Source organism: Lissotriton helveticus, chromosome 2_2, assembly GCF_964261635.1.
Source record: "Lissotriton helveticus chromosome 2_2, aLisHel1.1, whole genome shotgun sequence".
NCBI lineage: Eukaryota > Metazoa > Chordata > Amphibia > Caudata > Salamandridae > Lissotriton > Lissotriton helveticus.
Genome location: NC_136060.1, coordinates 382,250,658 through 382,278,288, shown reverse-complemented (window position 1 = coordinate 382,278,288; position 27,631 = coordinate 382,250,658). Strand labels below are relative to the sequence as shown.

The following is a 27,631-nucleotide window of genomic DNA, read 5'->3' as shown; positions in this document are numbered from 1 at the left end:
CCCCAAAGACGGCAACAGGCCAAGCACAGCAGACACTACTGCAATAGAACTGGCAAAGAAGCATTGTTTGCTAGTTTTTATGACATCAAAATGCATACAACTGCTTTCCTTACCTAGTGAAACTGTTATTTACATCTTCCTGGTCTCTCCACATTGAAGCTTGCTTTGTTTTCAGAAAAATATACCTGTCATCTTGGGCACAGGTAGAAGCGGAAATTGAATCAGCAGTTGCTGTAGCAATTGGAAGACTACCTAGGAAAGCATGTTTCTTAATTAACACAGCAATCCCTTTCACTGACCAGAGGTGAGTCTGTAGACAAATACAAAGAAAATGTCTAAGCACTTCTGAAAAAAGTATAAATACTATACTTGGAAATAGAAGAAAATTGACATTCATTATAGTCACTGCAATCTATATACTGCACCCTTAATATAAACCACTTATCAGTATCGTCAATCAATGGAAGAAAACACAATTCAACACCCTCACCGTAACCAGCTTAGCTACCCTCTGATTTTTGCGGCATGGGTAGACCCCCTCTTTTTATTGCAATTTGTACTGCCAGTGGCTGCCCAATGCTTAACACTTAGGGGACTATTCGAAACCCGGCCCCAAAGCACGATCGAAACCCAGAAAAATGAAAAAACACTGGATCGATTAGCATTGAGGTCGTGACCGCGGATGTGTGATTTTCCGCCAGCCACTTTTCCGCCGGTTAGAGTCCGCCCGCTTGCCTGGCGGGGGAGATGGACCGCAAGAACTATGGCGGATCAGGGCCAAGCACCGCCGTCACGATTATGATGCCGGCGGCAGCCAGCCTTTCCGCTGCGGTGGAAAGGGTGGGGGACACATGTTGAGGGAGCCCATTGCGGTCTCACAATGTGTGGGGGGGTGGGTGCGTTGGGGGGTACCTATGGTACCCCCCCACATTTCCCTGTGCCAGGTGGCAGGCACTGTCCGGTGCCTGCCACGCAGTGCAGAGAGATGCAGGACATGCTCCTTTTGACATCGAGGCGGTGCTGCTGGCAGCAGGAACCCCGGCAATGTCACCAGAATCCAACCGCAGTGGTCTGATTTTGACTGCGAAGCATCCTAATTGGACAGACGGTTATGCCGCAGCGTTTGCGGCGGGCCTTTCCCGCTACCATGGTGGTCGGAGAGATTTTCCGACCGCCATCCTAATCAACCCCTTAATTGCTCTCCTGTTCCCAATCTCCCTACCCTAGACATAAACGTCACTTGGTTTACAAAAAATATGCTTACTCTTACATGACGGTTAAACAGCCTAATATAAACACTGGTACTTGAACTAGGACAAAAACAGACGTACAGAAATGTCTTACTAACCATAAATCTGATCTCTCAAGCGTGAAGGGACTATTATGAAAGCTATATTTTAAAAGCAGATCATCATCAGAAGCAGATACATTTTAAGGCATGAGCTACGTGGGCGCTGGCACAAGGAACCAGCCTTTCAGGCAGGTTGCCCTGATAGAGCCAGTTGTGTTCTGCTGAGGGTTTTGCTCTATGTACTTGAATAAGAACCCGATTCATAAAAGTAATCTGAGACAAAATCCAAACTTTACGTCTTTCGATATTCACAAAGGGCATTTTGGAGTAGTAAAGTTAGAAATCCTAACTTTACTACTTCTAAAAAGTTAGGATTCCTAACTTTACTACTCCTAAATGCCCTTTGTGAATACTGAAAGTTGTGAAGTTAGGATTTTGTCTCAGATTACTTTTGTGAATTGGGCCCGTTTTGTGTTTAGGTTTCATACAACATCCATAAAAAAGTTTCTTTTAGAGCAAAATAGGACTTCACATAGGAGACATGGGGGGTGGGGTCACAGAGATTATTTGCAATAATATTAGTGAGCCGCTGTTGTTGTACAATATTGAAAACACACTTCACTCATCCTGGACATTAGATGTAAATACATTTAGAATTTGGGCCAATGTTATGTTATGTTATGTTCTGTTAAACTTTATTTGTATAGCGCACGTACACCAGGTTGGTTTCTTGGTGCTGCTCTGAAGATGTTAGACTAAGGTGTTACTAGTATGCCTGTTTAAATAGCCAAGTTTTTAGGAGTTTGCGGAAGCTCATGATGTTTGTGCAGGATCTGATCTCAAGAGGCAGCTAGTTCCAGAATTTGGTGCTTAGGGTGGCGAACCTCGTCCCTCCAGCGCGTTTTAGACTAAAAGATGGTATGGTTAGGAGATGCATATGAGCAGATCAAAGGTTGCAGGTAGGAGTATATCTATTGATCAGATTGTTGATGAATTTAGGGTTTTTGTTATTCAGGGCTTTAAAGATGATGCATCCTACCTTAAAGGCGCACCTTTGGTTTATTGGAAGCCAATGTCGTTTGTTCAGAAGGGGGGTGATATGTTGGCGCCTGTTTTCTTTGAGGATTAGCCTGGCCGCCTGGTTTTGAATCATTTGAAGGCTGTGGGTGAGGTAGGCTGGAATGCCTAGGTAAAGGGAGTTGGCGTAGTCGATGTGGGATATTACCAAGGCGATTACTGCCTGTATTTTTGCTTCCTGAGAGAGGAACCTGCTGATTTTCGTTATTTTCCTTAGTTGAAAGCAGCTGGGAGAGATCACAGCTCCGATTTGATTTTTCATGGTCAGGTCGTTGTTAATTATGATTCCCAAGGTTTTTGCAGATGTAGAGGGAGTAGGGGGCTACCCCAGTTCTTTAGGCCAAAAGTGGGAGCTCCAGGGATCCGATGAGTCTCCTGTGAGGATTACTTCAGTTTTGTCCAGATTCAGCTTAAGGTGGTTGCTGTTCATCCAGTCACGGATGAACAGCATAGTCGTCTGAAAATCGGAAATGGTGGTGGGGGAATAATTCATCGGAAATATTAGTTGAAAATCATCTGCATAATTAAACGTTTGGATTTTCCTTTCTTTTAGAGCATGGATCAGGGGGAGGAGGTATAGATTAAATAAGTGCGGGGAGAGAGAGGAGCCCTGGGGAGCCCCGCAAGTGTTCTTAATCTTGGGGGTTGTGAAGTTTCCCAGGCGGACCGCTTGATAACGGTCTGTAAGAAAGGATTTTATCCATTCAAGGGCCGATCCCTCGATTCCTGCATCCATGACACGGGTGACCAGGATGTTGTGGTCGACCGTGTCAAAGGCGGCCGAAAGATCCAGTAGCACCAGGGTTTGGGGGAGTCTTTTGTCCGCTTTCTCTCGCAGGGAGTCCAGGACTGATAATACCACTGCTTCTGTGGAATGAGCTGGGCGGAACCCTCCTTGATGAGGGTCTAAATAATCTGACTGTTCCAGGAAGGTGGATAGACTTTTGGCTACGTGGGCTTCGAGTAGTTTGGCCATATCTGGAAGCAGTGAGATTGGTCGGTAATTGGTGTGGGTTCTGGAATCTGCTCCTTGTTTTTTTCAGGAGGGGGATGACGTGCGCCTCTTTGAAGGCATTTGGCACGTATCCTTGGGATAGTGATTTGTTTAAGAGGGCCATGGCTGGATCTGGGCAGGATAAAAAGGCTTCCTTTAGGATCCAGGGGGGCAGCAGTCCCTAGGAGACCCAGACTTTACTTTGGTAAGTAGGTCTGTGAAAGCTTCTTGGCTTATCATTGGAATTTGTTCTAGCCTTTGTGTATTTTTTGGTGTAATTTGACAAATGGGGTTGAGTGGATATGGGGATGCTTGCTTTGATAGTTTTGATTTTGTTGATGAAGAATTTGTTCAGGGAGTAGCATAGAGATTGTAAGGGTGTGATTTTTGAGGTTACTCTGTCAGGGTTTGATAGGTCGTTAATTATTGAAAATATGTCTTTTGAGCGGTTTTTGGAGGTGATAATTTTAAGTGAGAAGTATTCGGGCTTTGTGGTCAGAATCAACTTTTTATCATTTCTAAGGGCTGTTAGATAGGTATTTGTATCATCAGGTGAGTATTTGCTCCTCCATTTCCTTTCTGCTTGTCATAGAGGGAGCTTAAGCTCTTTTAAGTCGTCGGAAAACCATTTCTGGGCTTTGTGGCGGCGTGCTCATTGAATTTTCCTAAGAGGGGCATGTTTATTGCTGGCTGTCAAGAGCCATTTCCACAGGTTTTCCTCACTCTCCTCTATAGTGGTTTGGCTAATGGGAATTGTGTTGATCAAGGTTTCGAGGAATTGGGTTTTGTTGATAGTGTTCCAGCTCCTAAAGTATCCAGGTTCGGGTGAGGGTATTTTGGGTTAAGTAAGGTTGTTCATGGAGAATTTGATGAGAAAGTGATCTAACCAGATACAGGGAGTTATATCTGGGTTTGTCATGGCTAGGTTTGTGGACCATAACTGGTCTAGGGTATACCCTTTAGTGTGAGTAGCGGAGGTGATGTGCTGATGGGAGTTCAGCCCTGTGAGTAGATCAGTAAGTTCGGCTGAGTGTGGTCCAACTGCTGGGTCGTTAGCCCAGTAGTTAAGGTCACCAATCAGTAGTATTTTTGTGTGGTTCATTATAATCTGTGTCATCTGTTCGCTCAGAGATTGTTGGAACTGTGGCATGCTCTGTGATGATCTGTAGAGTATGACACAGACTAACGGGGCATAATCGGATTCTAGTTTAATCACTAGGTTCTCTACTTGTGGGAGGTAAAGGGGGGTAAGTGCTGATAATTTTAGGTCTTGATGAATTATAGCTGCCATACCCCCTCCTGTTTTTCCTTGAGGGCTGTTTGCTTGAAGGATGTACTAATAGTTAGTGAGGACTGCTAGGATATCTGGGGAGGAATCCTGTGTTACCAGGTTTCTGTGAATAGTAGGATATCTGGTTTTTCAATCGTCAGCAGGTTGTGTATTTCAAGTTGGTGTTTGACCATAGAACGGGTATTTAGATAGATGTTCATGTGCAGAGCCAGTGACCTGCCCAAATGGGCATGAAAGAGCTGAAATTAGATCATAAATTCAAAGCTGTTCCAAAGAAGGTCCCCCAAAATATTTACGTCCCAGGATCCCCAAAATCCTTAAGATGTTCCTGGCCAGAAGACTATTTGAAGTGCAGTGTCTTTTTTCAAAGAAAATTGTTTCTAACATTAAATGCCAAATTGACCTGGAGAAATGTCCTGTTCGTAATGCTACATTCACGGTTTTACCTCCCAAATTCATTTCCTTCATTATGCTTACATCATCTGTGGGTCGGAAAGCAATTGCTCGTTGTACAAATCAGACTCTGCTCGCAACACTAGTCCTCTGGATTTCCTGTATCACATTGCTTCAAGCATTATTGCATCTCTTTGGCATTACCACATCTCCTTGCACTAGTCTCAGTTTCTAATTTCTCTACAGGTATTGTGTCTCGGGTATTCAAAGGTTTGGTAGTACATCCAAAGAAAGCCAGGCTATAACCAGCCTTCCCTGCAAATCATTACAGAATCTCTTTGCTACCAGCCACGGCTAAAATTCAGAGCAGCTTGATGCATAGCAACTGCACTCACAAGCAGGTTTTCTCCCAGGCTGTTGCACATGTCTGTGCTTGTCACTACCGCTGAAGACTTGTGTCATCAATAGACAATGCCAGCATCAATATTCAAATTTTACTTTATCTGTTGCCACCATTTGCCACTGTTATTGTTATTGTTATAGTGGATTTATATAGCGCCGGGTCACCTACAGGTCTCAGGGCGCTTTGACCACCAAACATAACATCCGGGATATGAAAAAGGGTGGAGTGCTTAAGCTAAGCTGAGTGCTGTTCTGAACAAGTTAGTTTTCAAGGCTTTCCTGAAACGGAGTAGATTCCCCTCCTTTCGGAGTGTCTCAGGCAGGGCGTTCCAATGGTTCGGTAGTAAAACCGAAAAGGATCTCCCTCCCATTGTGGCCAGCTTAAAACGAGGACATACAAGGAGTTTGGCATCAGAGGACCTGAGATTTCTTTCCGGTCTGTATATCTCAATCCGCTCCTTTATGTAGGTCGGGGCCTTCCCATAGATGGCTTTATGGGCTATACAGAGGCTTTTAAAAATGGACCTCTGTCCAATTGGCAGCCAGTGTAGACTTTTTAATAGTGGAGAGGCATGCGTTCTCCGCGGTAGGTTAAAAATAAGTCTAGCGGCGTCGTTTAGGACTACCTGAAGTCTGTTTGTTAGCATTTTTGGCAGGCCTAAGTAGAGCGCATTGCCATAGTCGAGTCTTGACACTACGGTGGCCGAGACCACTGTGCGTAGCATCGACTGAGAGAGGAGAGGGACTAGTTTGCGCAACTGTCTTAAAAGACCCGTACAAGTGCCGACCACGGTGGAAACCTGGTTGGTCATTGAGAGGGCACTGTCCAATTTAATGCCCAGACTTTTAACCGTGGCTGCTGGCTGTGGGGTTGGGCCCAGCTCCTGGGGCCAATACATGTCACTCCAGGAAGAGCACTTGGATGGTACTATCAGCACCTCTGTCTTTTCCGGGTTAATTTTAAGTTGGTTTGTGGACATCCAGTGGACCGTATATCTAAGTATGTCCTGCGCGTGTGACTGGGCTTGTGCTGTTTCATCTATGCCCAGCAGCAGCTGTGTGTCGTCAGCATAGTTAAACACCCGACAGCCCATCCCCGCTAGTGTGTTAATCAGGGGCTGTAGATATATGTTAAACAGGAGTGGGGACAGTGCTGAGCCCTGGGGGACGCCACAAGTCAGCCTTCCCACTCCTGATACACTATCTCCCATCTGGATTCTCTGGGTTCTCCCAGATAGAAATGATTCGAGCCACCGAAGGGCTAAACCCTGAATCCCAAACCCTGCCAGCCTATTCAACAGAATGGAGTGGCTGACAGTATCGAACGCCGCTGATAGGTCTAACAAAATCAGGGCGCTCGGTCTTTTACTGTCAGCCATCCTTCTGAGCTCGTCCAGCACCGAGAGCATGACCAACTCGGTGCTGTGGTGTGCACGGAAGCCTGCCTGCCTCTCATGGAGTAGATGGTTAAACTCCAGATAGCTTGACATAGATTTTAGTACATGTTGCTCGAGTACTTTGGACAGGAAGGGCAGCTGGGATATGGGTCGATAATTTTTTAAGGCATTGGGATCTGCCCCCACTTTTTTTAGCAATGGTCTTACACGAGCTTCTTTGAAGCTAGTGGGGAGCCTGCCAGTGCTCAGGGATTTGTTCAATGTAGCTAGGATATGGTCCTCTAGAATTGGACCTGCCAAGCAAAAAATACTTGGGGGCATGGATCTGCTGGGGAGCCAGATTTTGTCTTTCTCATCAGTGATTCAAGGGTTAGTGAATCCATAGGGGGAAATGATGATAAGCAGCTGGCAGTAGGGTTTAGAGCGATATGTTGCTCAATTAAGCTGCACCCCATGCTTTTTATTTCGCGCATGATAGTGTCAACTTTATCCAGAAAATATTTCTGGAAAGTGTCACAGTCTATGCTACTTTCTGCATCCTGGGCTCTTTTTGTTAGTTCCTTCAGGATTTTAAACGTTTCCTTTTGGACATTGTTTGCCCTGTTTATACGGACCTCATAGTATGCGGCTTTAGTTGTCCGGATAGATTTTTTGTAGCTACGAAACGCCATCTTGTATTGTTCACAAGTGGCTGTGTCCTTATTCCTCCTCCAGATTCTCTCTATATTGGACACTGTCAGCCAGTCTCCTGCTTTGCAGGCTGGAAAATATACATTTGGGTGGCTCAGCACTGGGTTGGCTTTCTTTTCCTTTTTTTGTCCATTCGCTTGCAGAAGGTAGCTATCTGGCTTTTAATGTCCACATCTGTCATCAGTTGTGTTGTGAAGCAGGAATATCATGAAGTACCTCAGAGATATGCCTCCTTTCCCCAACGCTTTAGCCTTTACCCTGCTCCACTAGCAAGATTTATCCACTCCCATATGTTTCTTTTCCACACTTTCTTCAATGATACCCACTTGGTCTTCATATCAGAGCTCTCAATTCTGCTGACACCAAGCTTTATCAGTGCAAGGAGAGAATCAGGGAGCGCATGCTTAAGACTTTGTTAAAAACAGCACTGGGGTATTAATAGCTCGGAGCAGATTTGCGGCAACCGTCCTTATTGCTTTAGGAACTTGGCCTCTACCCCCAAAAAATCAAATACTGTAAGAAATTAGATACAACGTTGTACGCAAAATGCCAAGGAATTCAGATCACTGCAGAAGTCTTGTTGTATACATTGCTGAAGAGGAAACTGCATAAATTGTGTCATACCTCATCTATGAAGCATGTTACACTACTATAGCTGGCAGTGGAAACTGCCACGATCAGCTCCTTCGGTGATTTTGATTCATTCAGTCATAATGATGGCCTCTTCCCCGAGAAACAGTGGTGCTTCTATCATCCTTAGGCAGCTACAGTGCTTCCCATTCACTCTAGAATTAAGGCACTTTGATTGATGTTAGAAGAACTCCCAACTTTTTGCAATCACTCATTCACATGTCCCTGCTCTCAAAAGCCCTCAGTCTGCTCTATCATTCTGAGAATCTCACATCAAGCGGGACAATCTTGGCAGATAAACTTTCTCTACCCAGGTTCTATCTTTGTGGAACTTTCTTCCTGCTATGCTACTCAACACTTCAATCTGCAGGCTGCTCAGAAAGAAACTTAAAATTGTCCTTGTTTAGTCTGCAATCGAAAACTGTTTGCCAACCTATCTTCCCCACTAGCACCAAGCTATACAAAACATCCCAAATGTAACATACCATACGACTTATAATAGACAGCATACAACTTAACGTATAACACTACAGTTCAAGTATTTGCACATGGTACACATTATTCCTAAATAACTACTCAGAATGGACCCAAATCATGTTGATAAATATCCAGCGTGTGGCATGGAAGGGTTTAATTTCCAAACATGTCTTGGACCTAAAGTGAAATATGTGTTTAACATAACACTTGTAGTAGCATAGTGAATGGGGTCATTAGCTCTTCACCTTAGGGATGACTACTAAATCTGAAAAAATATATCATGAACAAAGTTAGATTTGAAATTGTCATTACTGTTTTTGTGAGAAGGGAGTGGAAAGAGGTCAGAATGTGGACCACTTGGGTAGGTCTGGCTACATATTTACAGTTACTCACAGTGAAATCCAAAACCTAACAATAAACTGTCCTTTTTTAGATCCTCTTTACTAGCCTTACAGCGCACCTCAGAAGATATAAGGATCCCTCCTATGTCATAAATGTTGGGTGAGGTATTTCACATGAGACACAAATTCAATTTCCTGAGCAATTTATATAAAGTCCAAAACATAGGTCCATGCAGTAGTCATTTTCAAGTGTTCGTCCTTGCTCTTTATTCTGTAACTTGTATCTTGAGAAGACTTTTTGGTCTCAAATTACATTTCAGTTCTTCAATGATACAACCAACAGCCACATTTCTTGCCAACATGTGTTTCGTCTAATGGTGACAGCCAAAGACTTCATCAGGGCTAGAACAGACAAATGTATGGCTAAGTTATAATGTAGGACACAGGCATAAATATGTATCAGAACAAATCTCCACCAAAGAGGAGTTTGAAGAAGTAGAACTGTTATATCTTACATGCTTTGGGCGTGCTGTTTACACGCGCTGTTTTTCTTTCATGTTATTCACACGCTTGCATGCACGAGTGTTTTGCATTTGTAGTTATGTGTGTTGCTTTTTGAATGCTCTCTGAGTCATGGCATGATCCATGGGTTCTACACTTTGCCTTGGATCGGGCTGTTGGTTGAGAGCAGGCAAGAAGACAGTTGCTTGAAGTTCCTTTTGGCTTGCAGACCTGTACCGGAAGTGGTTCTTCATTTTGGAATAAATCTTATTTTTATATAAACTTATATGGTTCATTTATATTTAACAATTTGTGAGCAACGTACATTCGCCCGACTCATCTTCACTTTGGAACTAGACGCTCCACGCTGTCCATCCTGTGCGTGCTATGTCAGTTCCTGATTCAGAAACTTGACAACGGCGCTTAGCAACCGAATCGCATATACTCATTTAGACCTTCTTTTGTTTTTCTTTCGGATAGAAGCTGGTTCTTTTTTAAAAAAAATCATGTGTTGAGTTTTCATCTCCAATTTGGATTGTGCTAACTGGTTTCCTTTACAGTCGGATTCCATCTCATTAATGGACAAGATATTTATCTTCTGGGGTGACATATTTATGTACTTTATTTATTTTCTGTCAGTTTGTGTAGTCCTTTAGCTTTACTATTTTTACTATTATTATTATTTTAAGAGAGCATGTGTGGCTAGGGTTATACATTATCTCTATCACAGTGTTTTTGGGCGGCAGGAAGTTCTCCTTGCATGCCTTGGATTGAATGGAAGGCATACTTCTTAAACTATAATGAGACTTTAGATGCTAATGGGAAAATGAAACCTGCTTAAAAGAAAGGTATATTTTTACATTCTTTGGTTCCTGAAGGTCTTAAAGCTTATAATCAATTACCAAAAACAGTAAGTGGTGGGGACATGAATGTTTTTGACAAAGCTATTTTTGACTTTAACAAATTTTGTTCACCAAAAGTGTGCATTGGGATATTGAGATACAAATTCTTAAAAAAAAAAAAAAACTCACTAATGAAACTGTTGACAATTAGGTCTCTGCACTTAAGACTTTATCTCTAGACTGGAAGTTTGTCTCTCTTCTAGAAGATCTGATAAGGGACCAAGTAGTAATGCATGTTAACAACTCTACCATTTAAGAGAGATTGTGGGTAAATGGTGATGAAAATCTTGAGAGTATTTTAGCCATTGTGAGGAATTCAGAGTTGTCATGTAGGAGCGCTCAGCAAGTTAAGGGAAATGACATTAAGAGTAATGATACTAGTATTAGTAAGGATATTTTTTCCAAAATTAATTCTACAGCATCTAACAAAAATACTGATTGTTCAAAAAAGAAACAGGTGTTGAACTCTAAAGAAAGATTTGAGGAAGACAAAGAAAATTGGAGATGTTTCAGGTGCAATAGTGAAACCCATTTAGCTAATTCTAAATCTTGCCCTGCTTTGAAACAGAAATGTTCAAATTATGGCCTTGCTGGACATTTTACTTCTGCGTGCAGGAGAAGTAAGAATGGTAAAAAAGTCAAGTGTATTGAATACTGTGGTGAGAGTGATGAGGATGAAACTTCGAAAGATTCTGATTTTAATTCCTTTGTACTCAACATAAAAGACGCCGAGGTCACTATTTTGAATATTGACAATGCAGTAAATAAGAAAAAACCTGTTTGCAAAATGACTATTTGTGGTGTGAAAATTGACATGTATGGTGACTCTGGCTCTCCTTATTCTATTGTTAACGAGTCAGTTTGGAAGTCTCATTTTGTGGATAGGATTGGGAGTCACTTAGAAAAAACAGACATTAGTCCTGAGGGATACTCTGGTGAAAGGATTGACATTCTTGGGTTTAGAATTTTAGTATTTAGAATTAAAAATGGTCAGTACACTGCTAAATTATACATTTCTAAAAAAGGGCCTTCCGTATTAAGGGGTCGATTATGATTGCGGTGAATCCGCATCCTCCGGGCCGGTGGAAGCCACCGCCGGCCCGGAGGATACGGATTCACCACCTCGGACCCTGAAAACACCCCCCGCCAGAACATGATGGTGGTGGGATCAGCGGCGGACGGCAGGTCCGTCCGCTGCTGATCAGCGGGGTGTTGACCGCAATTTGGTGGCGGTGTCTGCAAGACACCGCCAGCCAAATTACGATGTGTGTGCAAACATGCTTTTCCGCAGCTGATTTTCTGCCGTGGAAAAGCATGTGGAGATTTGCTTCTGGGGGGCACTTGCGGGCCCCCAGGGCGTCGGGGGGTGGGGGGAGCGGCAGGCACCGCGCGGTGCTTGCCGCTTTGTGCATGCAAATGCAAAGGATGTGACCGCCAGGGTAGCGGTCACATCCTAATTCCGATGGAGGGAACGCCGCTGCCCCTGCGGACGGTCCCTCCACCTCAGGGGTGGCGGACGGACGCAAGTCCGTCCACCATCCTAATCGACGTCTAAGTTGGTTTGAACAAGGGAAACTAGACATCATCTTAAATCCTAATAGTCCTGACCCCGTTTTGTTAGTTGATGAACGGAATGGTATTGGCTGTTCTATGTTCAACAAATTTCCTAATGTTTTTAAGTCAGAAATTGGTAAATTAGTTAATTTTAAACATGAAATTCGCTTGAAAAAGGACGTTTGTCCTAAGATACATAAGCACGCAACATCCCGTTAGCTGTACATGATAAGATCAGGGCTGAGTTGGAAGGTTTAGTTAAAGAAGGTATCATTGAAAGAATCGAATCTTCAGAATGGGTTTCTCCCATTGTGGTAGCCAGACGTGCCAATGGCAAGGTTAGACTTTGCACTGATCTACGTCATGTTAACAACAACATAGTCATAGATCAATTTCCTTTACCCAGGATTTCAGAGATGTTGGCTACTGTTGGAGGGTCAAAATTGTTCTCAACGATAGAATTATCTGCAGCCTACCATCAGATTGAATTACATGTTGAGAGCAAAGATCTTACGGCATTCATCAAACCATTTGGTTGTTACATATATAATAGGATGTCTTTTGGACTCGCGTCCGCTGCTGCAATTTTTCAACGAGTCATGCACAATATCTTGAGAAATTGTAAAAATGCAGTCTGTTTCCAGGATGAAATTTTTGTTTTTGGTAACAGTGAACAAGAACATACTTTTGCCTTGGAGAGCGTTCTTTCTGCCCTGAATGACCACGGTTTAACCATCAAGCATGCCGAATGCAAATTTGGTGTACGTCCAGTAACTTACCTTGGTCATGAGTTATGTGAGGAAAGCATTAAACCCAAATCGCATTTAGTCGAAGCTATTAAAGCAGCTCCGCATCTTCTGTCTAAGGACGATGTTAGATCTTTTTTGGGGTTGATAGAATTTTAAGCAAAATACATACCTACTTCTTCTTGTCGTACCTACAACATTAGACAATTGATTAAAAAAGTAAACACATTTTCATGGTCTATTGATTGTGATAAAGAATTCAGGGATGTCAAGAAAGCAATCCGTACAGCTACCGCTCTTTCTTGTTTTGATTCTTCTCTTCCATGCATAATCACTACTGATGCCAGCTCAAAGGGTTTAGGTGCTGTTCTTGCACAGAAAAGTGAATCTGGGAAGGAATGTATCATTGTGCATGCTTCTAAAGCTCTCACCCCAGCTGAAGAGAAATACTCTACAATAGAGAGAGAAACTGTAGCATGTGTATGGGCACTAGAACATTTTAGGGTGTTTGTGTGGGGTAGGGAGTGTATCATAAGAAGTGATCATAAACCTTTGGTGCGTTTACTCACCACTGAGGGCATGTTGAAGGCTTCTGCTCGCATTGCACGTTTGTCAATGCTTTTACAAGATTTTATTTACACAATCATATATGTTCCTGGTAAGGAAAATGTTACAGCGGATTTTTTTTATCTAGGATGCCTTTACCCATCAAAGAAGATCTTTATAACGAATTAGATGATTTACACATTGCTATGGTACATGATGAAGGTCCTATGCCAATTGATCAGAGTTTATGGTGTCAAGAATTTAATAATGACACCATTTTGAAACAAGTTGCCTTTCACTTTTCAAATGATAGGCCCTAAAAAAATATTAGTCCGAAACGTAGAAGTTTTTGGGAAATTAGAAGTGAGTTATCCTGTGATAACAGTATAGTTAAAAGTGGAGATAGAGCTATTCCTCCAAGTAACCTAGGGCGTTCTATAGTTTTACATGGAAATGATGGACAAGTGGTTTTGTGAGAACCAAACGGACTGTGAACAAATTTTATTGGTGGCCTGGATGGATATGTTCATTGAACGTATTGTAAGAAATTGTACTATTTGTGCTAATTCTGATAAGTCACTTGTTACCCTCAAACCTAACATGGGTAGTTACATAACTCCTGAAAATCCATAGGATACCATAGCTATGGAGATTATGGGGCCTATTGGTTGCAATTAAAAATTCATTCTAGCAGCTATTGATATCTTTTCAAAATGGCCTGTCATCAAAATTGTGGAAAGAATTGACACTGATTCTGTTTTGGTGTTCTTAGAGGAGGTTTTTACTGAAGAAGGTTTGCCAGCCAGGCTTATTACTGATAATGGTATTCAATTTATTTCCAATAAGACAAAAACATATTTTAGCAGAGTCGGTGTAATTCATGCCACTACCTCTTTGTATAATCCTAGTGGCAATGGGGTTATTGAGAGGTTTAATAGAGTCCTTAAAAATGCAATACAAGCAGCTGGAATAGAGAATTACAAATGGGAACTACAGGTTCATAAAACTGTATGGATGTACAGAACTACCATAAATTCAATGACAGGTTGTTCTACTTTTGAAATCATGAGAGTGAGACTTCCCAGGACAAAAGCTAATCCTTCATGGTTAGTTCCCTCTACTTCATCTACTTTAGATTTAAAAGATGGTAAAGAAAAGCTAGCGCAAACACATGCAATCAACAAAGAGATTTTCGATAAAAGAAAGGGTTCAAAAATAGAACTATGTGTTAAAATTGGTATGCTTGTCAAAGTAAAGAAACCTTGGAGAATTAAAAAAGGTGATAGCCAATTTATGGGACCTTTTGAAGTCATTGAAGTGTTAAGAAATTCTGTACGATTATCTGACAACAGAGTTTGGTATTTAAGCAGAATTGCAATTCTCAAAGCTGACAAAGAAGTATATGTTTGTTCAGATGACAATGGAAATAGTAACCCGAATAATACTGATTTCACTTATTTAGATGAGTTACAGAATAACATTTCTGAAAATTGTGTTGTGCCAAATACTGATGAGGATAGTGCTCAAGAAAATGTGATTGATACAAATGTGACTAATACTAATGTATTAGGTAGAAGATCTATAAGTAAGCCTAAGTGGATGTCTGATTTTATTTCAATTGTAAAATACATAATTGTTAAATATTTTTTTTTATCCTTAAAGGGGGAAGGTGTGCTATATCTTACATGCTTTGTGCGTGCTGTTTACACGCGCTATTTTTCTTTCATGTTATTCACGTGCTTGCATGCACAAGTGTGTTGCCTTCATAGTTATGTGTGTTGATTTTTTAATGGTCTGAGTCATGGCACGATCCATGGGTTCTACACTCTACCTTGGATCGGGCCGTTGGTTGAGAGCAGGCAGGGCTGGACTGGCCATAGTGGGCACCGGGCAATCCCCCGGTGCGCAGCACGGGTGGGGGCCGGGTTTGGGCCCCTGGGGGCCGTTTTTGTTACAGGGCCGTTTTTGCAGCATACCAAAATCGGCCGAAAACCGGCCCCGGCAAAGAGCTCAGCGGCACCTCCAACCCCCCGAGTGGGGAGGGAGGGCCGGCCGAGCACTTTGCCAGGGCCGGTTGTGGTTCCCAGTCCGGCCCTGAGAGCAGGCAGGGAGACAGTTGCTTGAAGTTCCTTCTGGCTTGCAGACCTGTACCGGAGGTGCTTCTTCATTTTGGAATAAATCTTATTTTTATATAAACGTATATGGTTCATTTATACTTAACAAGAACACCCGATGCTCCACCTATAACTTTGAATGGTAGAATCAGAATACACACACCCAGTGCAAAAAGAAATAGCAACACTTCAGGGTGTTTAAAAAAAGAAACATTATTAATAAAGAACTGGGAGACAGAATCCCCTCAATGAAAAATAGATTCAAAATATGGGTAATCAACTAGACAAGTTAACCTAGACGTGACTTATATTTAAACTAACATTGAAAAAGTCCCAAGGTGGACAAAGTTGAAAACCCCATACACATCCCAATTCACTAACATGACTTGTCACAAGACTCACCATGGACTGCTATATCTATTCAACACAACGAGTTTTGATTGCCTCTGTCATGGACAGCCTTCATCTGATTTGATGGTCAATATGAATCCTATGGCAACATGTAAACAAACATAATGTAATTTCAACCCCTACAGTACTCAGGTCTTGGTATATAACTCATGCAATTAATAAACATCTGTGTTTTAAAAACGAAGAGGCCGATCCGCACTCACCAAGTCAAGTGCTTTCAGTCGCTAATATCAGTATGAAATCATCAATCAGTATACATTCTCAGTAACACCAGCCTGTATCCTAAAAGATCATATGAGTAGACATCAGTGTCTTATGTCCTAACACAATACTGAGCGCAGTCAGTTATCAGCTATTTCAATTGCATAAAGGCATATATAACCTTAAGCCATTCACACACCGAAAATGCCTGTGATTATTGTATAGTCTCACTCAAATACAATTTTAAAAACATCATTCTACTTAGTCTAAAACAACTCAATTCGAACACGCCAATTCTGAAATTATTCGAAATCATAAAAGCCACAGTTTATAGTATATCCCAAAGGCATAATGCCATCACAGACGTATCAACAACATATAAAAAACGTCCTGATTCTCAATCAAAATCATAAAAGCCACAGTTTATAATATATCCAAAAGGCATAATGCCATCACAAACGTACCTACAACATATAAAAAAGCCCGATTCTCGATCCCTCTGATAGTTACCATAGTGGAGTCTTTACCGCAGAGTTAACTTTAAAATGCAATGGTGAGTAATGCCGATACGATCCATGGCGTGTTGCATCAACGCCATCTTGAAATGGTTATTTATACCGTTAGCTCACACTAGACATCAATAACTGCATCCGATGCGCATCGCTAAGTTACAAACCCCAATGCGGGAGCCATATTGAACTTATCGAGTCTGTTTCATAAATGTCTAAAACGTCAAGAATATTCGAGATAACCAAATATACTAAGTACAAACAAACAAGTAAAACTAAAATAAATGTAGGTCGGAAAGCGATGAACAATTAGCCAGTGTTAAAAGGCTTATTTGTGTAGTCAATAACACACATATTGAGTATCATGTCTCCATTAAGAGACCTCTTAATAAAACCTGACATCATAGCCTAAATGCTGATAAACAATATATTACCGATGAACATTAATTCTATACACCTTATATTTTAGGAAAAAATCCATCGAGAAAATGTGAGAGCTCATTCGTATTTGATACAAGAATCGAACTCATGTACGGTTAAGCAGGCACATCGTTTAGCCTACAGAGCTAATGGCGCCTCACGATATGCTGGTCCTCATAATAGAGACATTCCATATACGAAAGATTGGAAAATTATTACGCATTTATAACAATGCTTTCAGTAATACTTTACATTAACCTACAGAAAATAAACCCTAGACAGTAATCTCTAGGCGGGAGTATTTGTAAAGTTGAGAAGTGAAGAGAGAGAGGGTAAGCGAAGAAAAAGAAGCAGGAAGGACAGAGACGCGCATTATAAGTGTACCATACATCTGATTTCAATTATATGCAAGAAAATACAAATCTATTGTCACAGCATTACAAAATATATCCACATGGCCATTACATTGATAGGACGATACATAATCATATGGTGTGGTAGCATGTAAATTGACATTACTATACAGTCATTTACATAACAGAGGCAGTCAAAACTCGTTGTGTTGAATAGATATAGCAGTCCACATTGAGTCTTGTGACAAGTCGTGTTAGTGAATTGGGATGTGTATAGGGTTTTCTACTTTGTCCACCTTTTTCAAGGTAGTTTAAATATGAGTCACATCCAGGTTAACTTGCCTAGTTGGTTACTCATATTTTGATTCTATTTTTCATTGAGGGGATTCTCTCTCCCTGTTCTCTATTAATAATGTTTCTTTTTTTAAACACCCTAAAGTGTTGTTTTCTTACTTCACTGGGTGTGTGTATTCTGATTCTACATTTCAAAGTTATAGGTGGAGCACCGGGCGTTCTACATCTTCAAACTCTTCTTTGGTGGAGTTATGTTCTGGTACATGTTTATGCTTGCATCCTACATTATAACTTAGCGATGCATGTGTCTGTTATAGGTCTGAAGAAGTCTTTGGATTTCACCATTGAAATTTGAGATCAAAAAGTCTTCCCAAGATACAAGTTACAGAATAAAGACCAAGGACGAACACTTGAAAAAGACTACTGCATGGACTTATGTTTTGGACTTTATATAATTTGCTCAGGAAATTGAATTTGTGTCTAATTACAAGTGTGTAGGCTTACATACACTAACTGACAGCGTGGGGTGGTCGTTGTCTCAATTTCCTTTGATGCACTATCAAATTAACTTATAATTCTGATTACGTTGTCACAAAACCGTGCGCACTCCATACCCCACTGCCCTCTTGTGACCTTAGGTATTTCACATGAGTTGAATCATGGAAACCGATAATTGAACATATTTGGAAATTTGGAAAAGCTAAGATTTCAATATCTTAACTACAGCAGGTCCTCAATAGAAAAAATGTGTATCAAGCCATCTGAATTATAAATTGGTATGCAGACAGAATATCGAGTTGGAAATGTCGCCTTACACAAATATCGAGTTGGAAAGATCGTGACATAGAATTATCGACAGCAAGAATATTGTGGTCAAGAATATCTACTTTAAGGTAAGAAATATTGTTTTAAAAAATATCAAAGTCTTTAATATCATTTGCAAACATATAGTTGTTTAAAATATAATTTTTTTAATTAGTGTTATGTATTTTAGTATGTATTTTAAATGTATGTGATCTATTTTTTTTGTATAAGTATTGTTTTTTAATTTATGTGTTACATTTTTAGAAGTTATCAATTTTATAATAATTACATTTTGCGTTATTTAGTTCCGTAGTGGGTTTTGGGTTTATAGGGGAATAGGGTGGGCAGTAATCTATATATATAAAAACGAATGTATGTCTGTCTGTCTGTCTGTCCTTTATGCATTACTACACCATTCATCCAATCGCCATGAAACTTTGGGAAGTTGTTGAGTACACTCCCGCGAAGGTTTCTGGCATAACATTTTTTTAAATATCAAAGCAAGATTAGAAGCTGTTCGAATACAAACGGATCAAGCCCGTTCTTCAAAAAACAAACGACCATCGAGAATCTCTCCGAAGGTGAATTCCTCTAATGTAACCCGGCCCTCCTCGAGTGCAGCTACGCACATTGAGGGGGCCGAAGAAGCTGCCCAAACATGTTGAATCAGTCTTCGTTGAGACGGGGTGTTGGCGAGATGGTGCGGGATTGGGAATGAACCCGAGTCGAGATGGGGGCGCAAGGTACGAGCGTGTAAGCGCTGTGCTCTCGCTCTCGCGTTCAAAAGTATACCAAATGCCATGAGGCCTAATCCGGTTCGAAATAGAACCCGAGGGGAAGTAGTCTAGGGTGAAAGACACAGGGCCCAATATCGAGTGCGAGACACAAGTATCATTAGAAAGCATACACAAACCAGAGAAAAAAGTTAGAATTTCACCTTAAAAGGCCATTCTGAGGTATTCAGAAGATATAGGCCAATCCCAGAAAACATAGGAAACTGAGATAATTATCTTTCTGAGCAGCAGCAACATTCCTTTCTTCTGAGATCGCAGCAACGCGCGACGGGTAAGCTAGTTTTATTATAATGAATTAATGAATATTTTTTACTTACTGATATTATAGTGTTAAATGTGGGAAATAAGTTATTAATTAATTATTAATTGGTTGTCAATTAATATTAATTAATTAATTGGTAATTAATTATGGTAATAGTGTTATTTATTTTAGGAGCGTATTGTGGGGTTCATAAGGGTAAAGGGTGGGAACTAATTTAATTATCATAAATTAATTATTTTTTCGTATTTATTTAATTTAGATTGTATAGTGCTAATTGTAGGAAGTAATTTAATATTAAGTAATTATTAATTGGTTGTTAATAATAATTAATTCATTGGTAATAAATGATGTTCAATAGGTAATTTTTATTGGAGAGGGTTGTGGGATTTATGGGGGTAAAGGGTGGAAAGTAATTTACTTTTAATTAAGTTATGATTATTTGTAAATTAATGCTAATTAATTATTAAAATGTAAATATGGCAAATGTTTAATTAATTTTAGGTGTGAGTTGTGGGGCTTATAGTGGTAAAGGGTGGGAAGTAATTTAATTTTAATTAATTATTGAAGAATGTTAATTGATATTAATTTATTATTTTTAAATTAATTATGGAAATTGTGTAATATCTGGCTGGGAGTAGGTGTAACAAGCATTGGCAAAGATCGCTTAGTTCGTGCCCCGCATTGTCTTCTCTGCCAGCGGTACTTGCGTCCTGCTCTGCGAACGCCACAATGCCGGTCTCCGCTACGACCCCAGCACCCTCCACGCACTCAATGCCGGACGATCACGCACCTGCTGCCTGGCCACCCCAAAGCGCACCCTAGGACCCTTCTCCTGCCGGAACTGCACCTTCACCAGAATCCGCCCCGCCAACCCACCCACCAAAGATCCCAACCACCTCAGATGCATCCTACTCAACACCCGCTCCTCCCGCAAACACGCCGTTGAACTCTGGGATCTACTTGACTCCAACACCCCAGACGTTGCCTTCCTGATGGAGACCTGGCTGAACGACTCCTCGGCACCCGACATCGCCATAGCCATCCCGGAATGCTACAAGATCACTCGCAAGGACCGCACCAACAGAGTAGGAGGAGGAATCGCCATTTTCCACAAGAACACCCTCAGCGTCTCGACCAAAACCGACGACACACTCAGCACCACCGAACACCTGCACTTCCAGATCCACACCGACACCAATACCACCCTCAGAGGAACCCTTGTCTACAAACCCCCAGACCCTGACCACAGTTCAGCGACTCCATCTCTGACTTCGCCAGCAGACACGCGCTCGCTTCCACAGACTACATCCTCCTCGGGGACCTGAACTTCCACCTCGAGAACAACAACTCCAACTCTTCCACCCTGATTGACAACCTCGGACTCAGACAACTCGTCACAACACCCACCCACTCCGCCCGCCACATGCTTGACCTCATCTTCTCCGCAAGCTCCCACGTCTCCTTCAACCACACCACAGAACTCCACTGGACCGACCACCGCTGCATCCACTTCACCCACCACCGCACCCAACAGATGCCTCGCAGCTGCTGGAGCAAAGTCACCAAAGACCAGCTAACCACCACCCTCACCCGGAGCCTACCCTCAGACCCGACTGACCCCGTGCCGCCGCCCGCAACCTCAGACAGTGGATTGACGCCTGCGCCAACACCCTTGCCCCGCTCAAAAAACCCTCCAACAGACACACCAGAAAAAAGCCAGCTAGTTCACTGAAGGCCTCCAGGCCTCCAAGCAAACCTGCCGAAAGCTAGAGAAGAACTGGATCCGTGAACGAACACCAGAAAGCTACGCAGCCCACAAATGTAAATGTAAATGTGTTGTATTTGTAAAGCACACGGCTGCCCACGCGACAGGGCGTCCCGGCGCTGCACTCATACCGCTGTGGAACCCTTCCTGGCTTTTCCTTGTGAAATGTCCACTTCTGGGCACCCCCAAGGTGAAGCCAGGCATCCAAGAGCTGCTGGGGCCGTTGTGGAGATTAAGCAAGCTATTGCCCAGAGTCACAGAGTGGGACCCATGATTAGACTAGGCACCGAGGCGAGAATTATCTGAGTTTAAGAGCCGCCGAGGCGGGAATCGAACCCTGGTCCCGGGCCAGACCTCTGCATCAGGGTCTGCTGCTCTAACCATTGAGCCACGCTTCTCCACAAGAACGCTACCCGCAGACACCACCACCTCATCAGATCTGACAAAAGGGCCTCCTTCAAAGACGGCCTAGATAACAACGCACACAACAGCAAAGAGCTCTTCAACATCATGAAGGAACTCTCCAACCCCAGCTCCAACACCAACGACATCCCGCCTTTGCAAGACCTGTGCGACTCGCTGGCCACCTTCTTCCACCACAAGATCACAGACATCCACAACAGCTTTGACGCCGGGACCGCCCCGGCAACCACCGAGACCTCCACCCCCACGACCACCAACCTCCTGCTCTCCTGGACCAACATCAACAACGACGACACCATCAAGATCATGAACACTGTCCGCTACGGATACCCGTCAGACCTATGCCCACATCACATCTTCAACAAAGCCAGCACCGCCATCGCACTCCACCTCCGGAAAACCATCAACATCTCCTTCGAGACAGCAAACTTCCCGGAGAGTTGAAAGCACGCCGAGATCAACACCTTACTCAAGAAACCCAAGGCGGACCCCAAGGACCTCAAGAACTTCTGGACCATCTCCCTGCCCCTGTTCCTGGCGAAGGTCATTGAGAAGGCCGTCAAGAAGCAACTGACCAGCTTCCTCGAGGAGAACAACGTCCTGGACCCATCCCAGTCCAGGTTCTGCAGCAACCACAGCACCGAAACTGCCCTCATCGCCACCACCGACGACATCAGGACCCTGCTAGACAACGAAGAAACTGCGGCCCTCATCCTCCTGGACCTGTCAGCCGCCTTCGACGCGGTCAGTCACCACACACTACGAACACACCTCCACGATGCCGGAATCCAAGAGAAGGCCCTGGAGTGGACCACCTCCTTCCTGTCCGGCAGAACACAGAGCGTCCGCCTCCCCCCTTCCGCTCCGAAGCCACCAAGATCATCTGTGGCGTACCCCAGGGATCATCCCTCAGCCCGACGCTGTTCAAAATTTACATGGCACCGCTCGCCCGCGTTGCCCGACCTCAACATCATCTCCTACGCCGATCACACCCAGCTGATCCTCTCCCTCACCAAGAACCCCCACACCGGCAAAACCAACCTCCACGAAGTAATGAAGGCCGTTGCAGACTGAATGAGAAACAGCCGACTGAAGCTGAAATCGGACAAGACTGAGGTCCTCATCCTCGGATCCACCCCCTCGGCGTGGGACGACTCCTGGTGGCCGACCATACTAGGAACAGTGCCAACACCCACCGACCATGCACGCAACCTAGGGGTCCTCCTCAACTCCACCCTCTCCATGATGAAGCAGGTCAACGCTGTCTCTTCCTCCTGCTTCAACACACTCAGCATGCTCCGCAGGATCTACAAGTGGATTCCCACCTTAACAAGAAGGACGGTCACCCAGGCCCTCGTCAGCAGCAGACTGGACTACGGAAACGCCCTCTACGCAGAGGCCTTAGACAAACTCCTGAAATGGCTTACAACGCCTCCACATGCCTGATCCTTGACATCCCTCGCTGCAGCCACATCACCCCACACCTGAGAGACCTCCACTGGCTCCCCGTCAACAATAGGATAACCTTCAAGCTCCTCTCCCACGCACACAAAGCACTCCACAACATCGGACCAACGTACCTCAACAGCCGACTCAGCTTCTACACCCCCACCCGCCAGCTCCGCTCCACCAACCACACCCTTGCCACTGTCCCTTGCATCCGTAGCGTGACCGTAGGCGTCAGATCATTCTCCAACCTCGCCGCCAAGACATGGACACCCTCCCCATCCGCCTACGGTAGACCCAAGACCTACTGACCTTCAGAAGACTCCACAAGACCTGGCTCTTCGAACAGTAGCAGCACCCCTCCCCCCCCGCCCTCCGCATAGCACCTTGAGACCCTCACGGGTAAGTAGTGCGCTCTACAAATGCTCTGATTTATTGATTGATTGATAATGATTTTTAGGTGTGAGCTGTGGATTTTATAGGGGTAGCAGGTGGAATGTAATTTATGTTTCATTAATTGATAATTAGTTGATCATTAATATTAATTCATCAATTGATAATTAATTAGGGTACTTGTTTATTTATTTTTTGTCTGTGAGTTTTGGTTTCATAGGGGTAATGTTTGGGGAGTAAATACTTTTTATCTGTTTTAATTTGTTTTTTAATTAATAATATTTCTTTAATTGATAGTTAATTATGTTAATTATGGAGGTACTTTTTTAAACATTTAGGAGTGTTGTGAATTGTGTGGTGTTAAAGGGTAGGAAATATAAACGATTACATTTATGTAATAATGAATGTTTTTGTTTATAAATAATTTCTAATTAGAAATAGTAATTTGTAAATTATTTGTACTTTTATTTAATATAGTATGTCTAGGTATTTGTCATATATATTTAACATTATAATATATTTCTATTTTTTAGATTTTTTAAATATTTTTTGATATTTTTCATTTTTTATTTCTTTTATATTTTGTGCTGGTGATATTTAGTTTATTTTAATTTCAAAATGACTGGAGAGGGAAAATAAACGCTTACCCCTCCGCTATCCAACATGTTCCCTATTGTTGCACTCACTGGAGTGGAAATAGTAATTTTTTACCTCTCCACTATCCAACACTTTCCCTACTGTTGCACTCACCGGTGTGGGAATAGTCATGTTTCTTCCGTTGCTATCCAACACTTTCCCTACTGTTGCACTCACTAGAGTGGGAATAGTAATGTTTACCCCTCCGCTATCCAACACTTTCCCTACTGTTGAACTCACTAAAGAGGGAATAGTAATTTTTACCCCTCTGCAATCCAACACTTTTCCCCACTTTTGTACTCACTGGAGTGGAAATAGTAATTTTCTCTCCCCCGCTATCCAACAATTGACCCTACATTTGCACTCACTGGAGTGGGAATAGTCATTTTTACCTCTCCATTATCCAACACTTTCCCTACTGTTGCACTCACTAAAGAGGGAACAGTAATTTTTACCCCTCTGCAATCCACCACTTTTCTCTACTGTTGCACTCACTGGAATGGGAATAGTATTTCTTACCACTCCGGTATCCACCACTTTCCATACTGTTGCACTAACTGGAGTGGGAATAGTATTTTTTACCCCTCCACTATCCAACACTTTCCCTACTGTTGCACTCACTGGAGTGGGAATAGTAATTTTTACCCCTCCGCTATCCAACACTTTTCCTACTGTTGTACTCACTGAAGTGGAAAATGTAAGTTTAAAGACTTTTAAATAGTTTAATGTTTTAATTCATAATATAATTTTTTATTAGATTTTATGTTATTGGTGTTTGTATATATATATAAATATATATATATATATATATATATATATATATATATATATATATATATATATATATATATATAATTACAGGCTTGGTTCCGCCTGGAGGATCGCACAGCCAGCAAATGCGCCGCAAATTGCCCGAAAATGAACCGACTAGAAGTTTGTGAAAACGTATAGGGCAAGCTGGCGCTACCTAGAACTGCTAAGGTATGGCTGTCAAAAGGAGGCATTTCAAGGAGCAACAGTATCTAAAATGAAAATGGCGATAATAAAGGCATAACCCACTGGAGGGCTCGATAACACACCACAACTCCCAGAACACTTAGCAGCAAAGAAATAAACCAACGCCCACTGGAGGGCTGAAAAGTAGGAAATTATTCTGCTGGTGTGAGCGAGTTGCCGGGCAGGTGTCCTCTGAAGAAAGTAGGAGACACGACTGAAATGCGTCAGGACCGCCAGAAAATAAACAAACTTTAAGAAAATTGCCTGTTGGAGTGCGGCTCGTTTCTTTTCTGTGAAGAAGAGAGTGGTAACAATAATTACGGGCTTGGTTCCGCCCGGAGGATCGCACAGCCAGCAAATGCGCCGCAAATTGCCCGACAATGAACCGACTAGAAGTTCGTGAAAACTTAGAGGGCAAGCTGGCGCTACCTAGAGCTGCTAAGGTATGGCTTCCAAAAGAATGTCAAAAGGAGGCATTTCAAGGAGCAACAGTATCTAAAATGAAAACGGCGATAATAAAGGCATAACCCACTGGAGGGCTCGAGAACACACCACAACTCCCAGAACGCTTAGCAGCAGAGAAATAAACCAACGCCCACTGGAGGGCTGAAAAGTAGGAAATTATTCTGCTGGTGTGAGCGAGTTGCCGGGTAGGTGTCCTCTGAAGAAAGTCGGAGACACGACTGAAACACGTCAGGACTGCCAGAAAATAGACAAACTTTAAGAAAATTGCCTGTTGGAGTGCGGCTCGTTTCTTTTCTGTGAAGAAGAGAGTGGTAACAATATATATATATATATATATATATATATATATATATATATATATCTTTTCTCCGTTGGCCCAGGTTCAGGTTATGTCGGGCGCTCTCAGACGGTGCAAACGAGCCACGGCAGAGCCCAGCCGTTAGAAATGCATTCCTGTTTTCTCCGCGGAGATTTTTGCTCGTGCACTCCAGACTCAATATTTAACAAACAGCGATTACTCCCAAATCAGTGGTTAGATTTCTTTAATCATAACAGCTCAGCCAGCAGCAACTCTACGCGTTTCAGTCTTAACCAAGACCTTGCTCACGAGACTGACATGGAACCACAATTTTTTCGTGACATTTTAAAAAAAAACTGTTAAGGTTTGATTGTTCAATATATGATGTCGATATTTTTGACATCAATATTTATAACCCGATATTTGTGTATGGGGATATTTTGGGGGTCGATATTTTATCAGTGAACCTTTAAATGTGTGCCACTCAATACTGGGCTTTCAGTTGGGAGAACGCTAGCAGAAACCAGATGTAGCAGAACTGAGGTTATGTAAGAGTACATAGAGCTTTATGTTTTCAAATTTAGATATGTGAATGAAGTAAAAGGTCCTTGAACTAGGTAGTAAATGAAATTATCTGAGGGCTGGGGTAATACGCTCAATTGATGGCACTGTGACTGAAACTGGGCAAAATTCAGAATTTGGATTCCATCTGTAGGAAGTTAAAGGCATGGAAGAAAACATAATTTTTAGGCTCTGTCTTGATGGCGCATGCCTTGTGGATGCTATTGATCCAGCGGTTCACCAACATCAGATACTCCACTACCACATACTAACCTGGGCCCATAAAAACTCACAGTGGTTAAAACTGCTGGTTTGGTCACTTTTTATTTAAAAAAATCGCAAAAATGTTTAGGATTAGTTTATTCAATTTCAACTAACCCTTCGCAGATCAATAAGTTATTTCCTCTAAAAACAGGTTATCCTGAGCACTACTCAATGTTTATTATGAAATCAAAGTCCAATCCGTCTTCTCTCCACTCCGTTGTTTATTCTTGAGATAGAGACGCAGGAGAGACGAGAAAGGTGTACTCTCTGAAACTCGGTCAGAAAAATTACATTTTGGTTACGGAGTGTCCTGAATAGAGGACTATAGAGGAATAGCGATTGCACAGGAAACTATTTTATCAGTACACGTTTGGACTAGAGAGATATTTGAGAGCCCGGATAAAGTCAGAGATGCGGACACATCAGACCTGACGAAACATGTGTTGGCTTATTTTGGTATCTTGAAGAACATTGTATCATGTACAAGAAGGATGTATAATGACCTGTGATGGAAATATTTCTATCTCAAGAATAAACAACGGAGTGGAGAGAAGACGGATTAAAAAGGATGAATAATGACCTGTGATGGAAATATCTCTATCTCAAGAATAAACAACGGAGTGGAGAGAAGACGGATCGGGCTTTAATTTCATAATACACATTGAGTAGTGCTCAGGATAACCAGGTTTCTGTTGTAGGATCAGAATTCTCTGGTCCGTTTTTTGTGGGTACAAGTGGCTGCCCACTTCCTTGGAGCACACATTCTGACATTTCTGTATTTGACTGTGGGGATTTCTAAGAATCTTGTGCATAGAGCCTTGCCACATTGAGCTTTGGTCGTTAAGTTCTTTCCTATGGTCGATGGACCATTAGTTGGATCTAGTTGATGGCGATAATTAACGAACCTTTCTATACTTTAAGTAAATCACCACAGACTCAAGAAGTTTTCAAATCTTTATCTAAATGTTATATGCTTGTGAACAGTCTCAA

General features: G+C 42.4%; 1 protein-coding gene across 1 annotated transcript in view; it reads right to left on the bottom strand.

Annotated features, from left to right (window-relative positions):
* Positions 1-27,631, bottom strand: part of POLN (DNA polymerase nu) — a 2,689,548-nt gene that overhangs the window by 1,856,666 nt on the left and 805,251 nt on the right. The window contains exon 9 of the mRNA XM_078678603.1: positions 114-310. Within this exon, the coding sequence (XP_078534729.1) occupies positions 114-310 (197 nt within the window). The remainder of the gene's footprint in view (positions 1-113; positions 311-27,631) is intronic.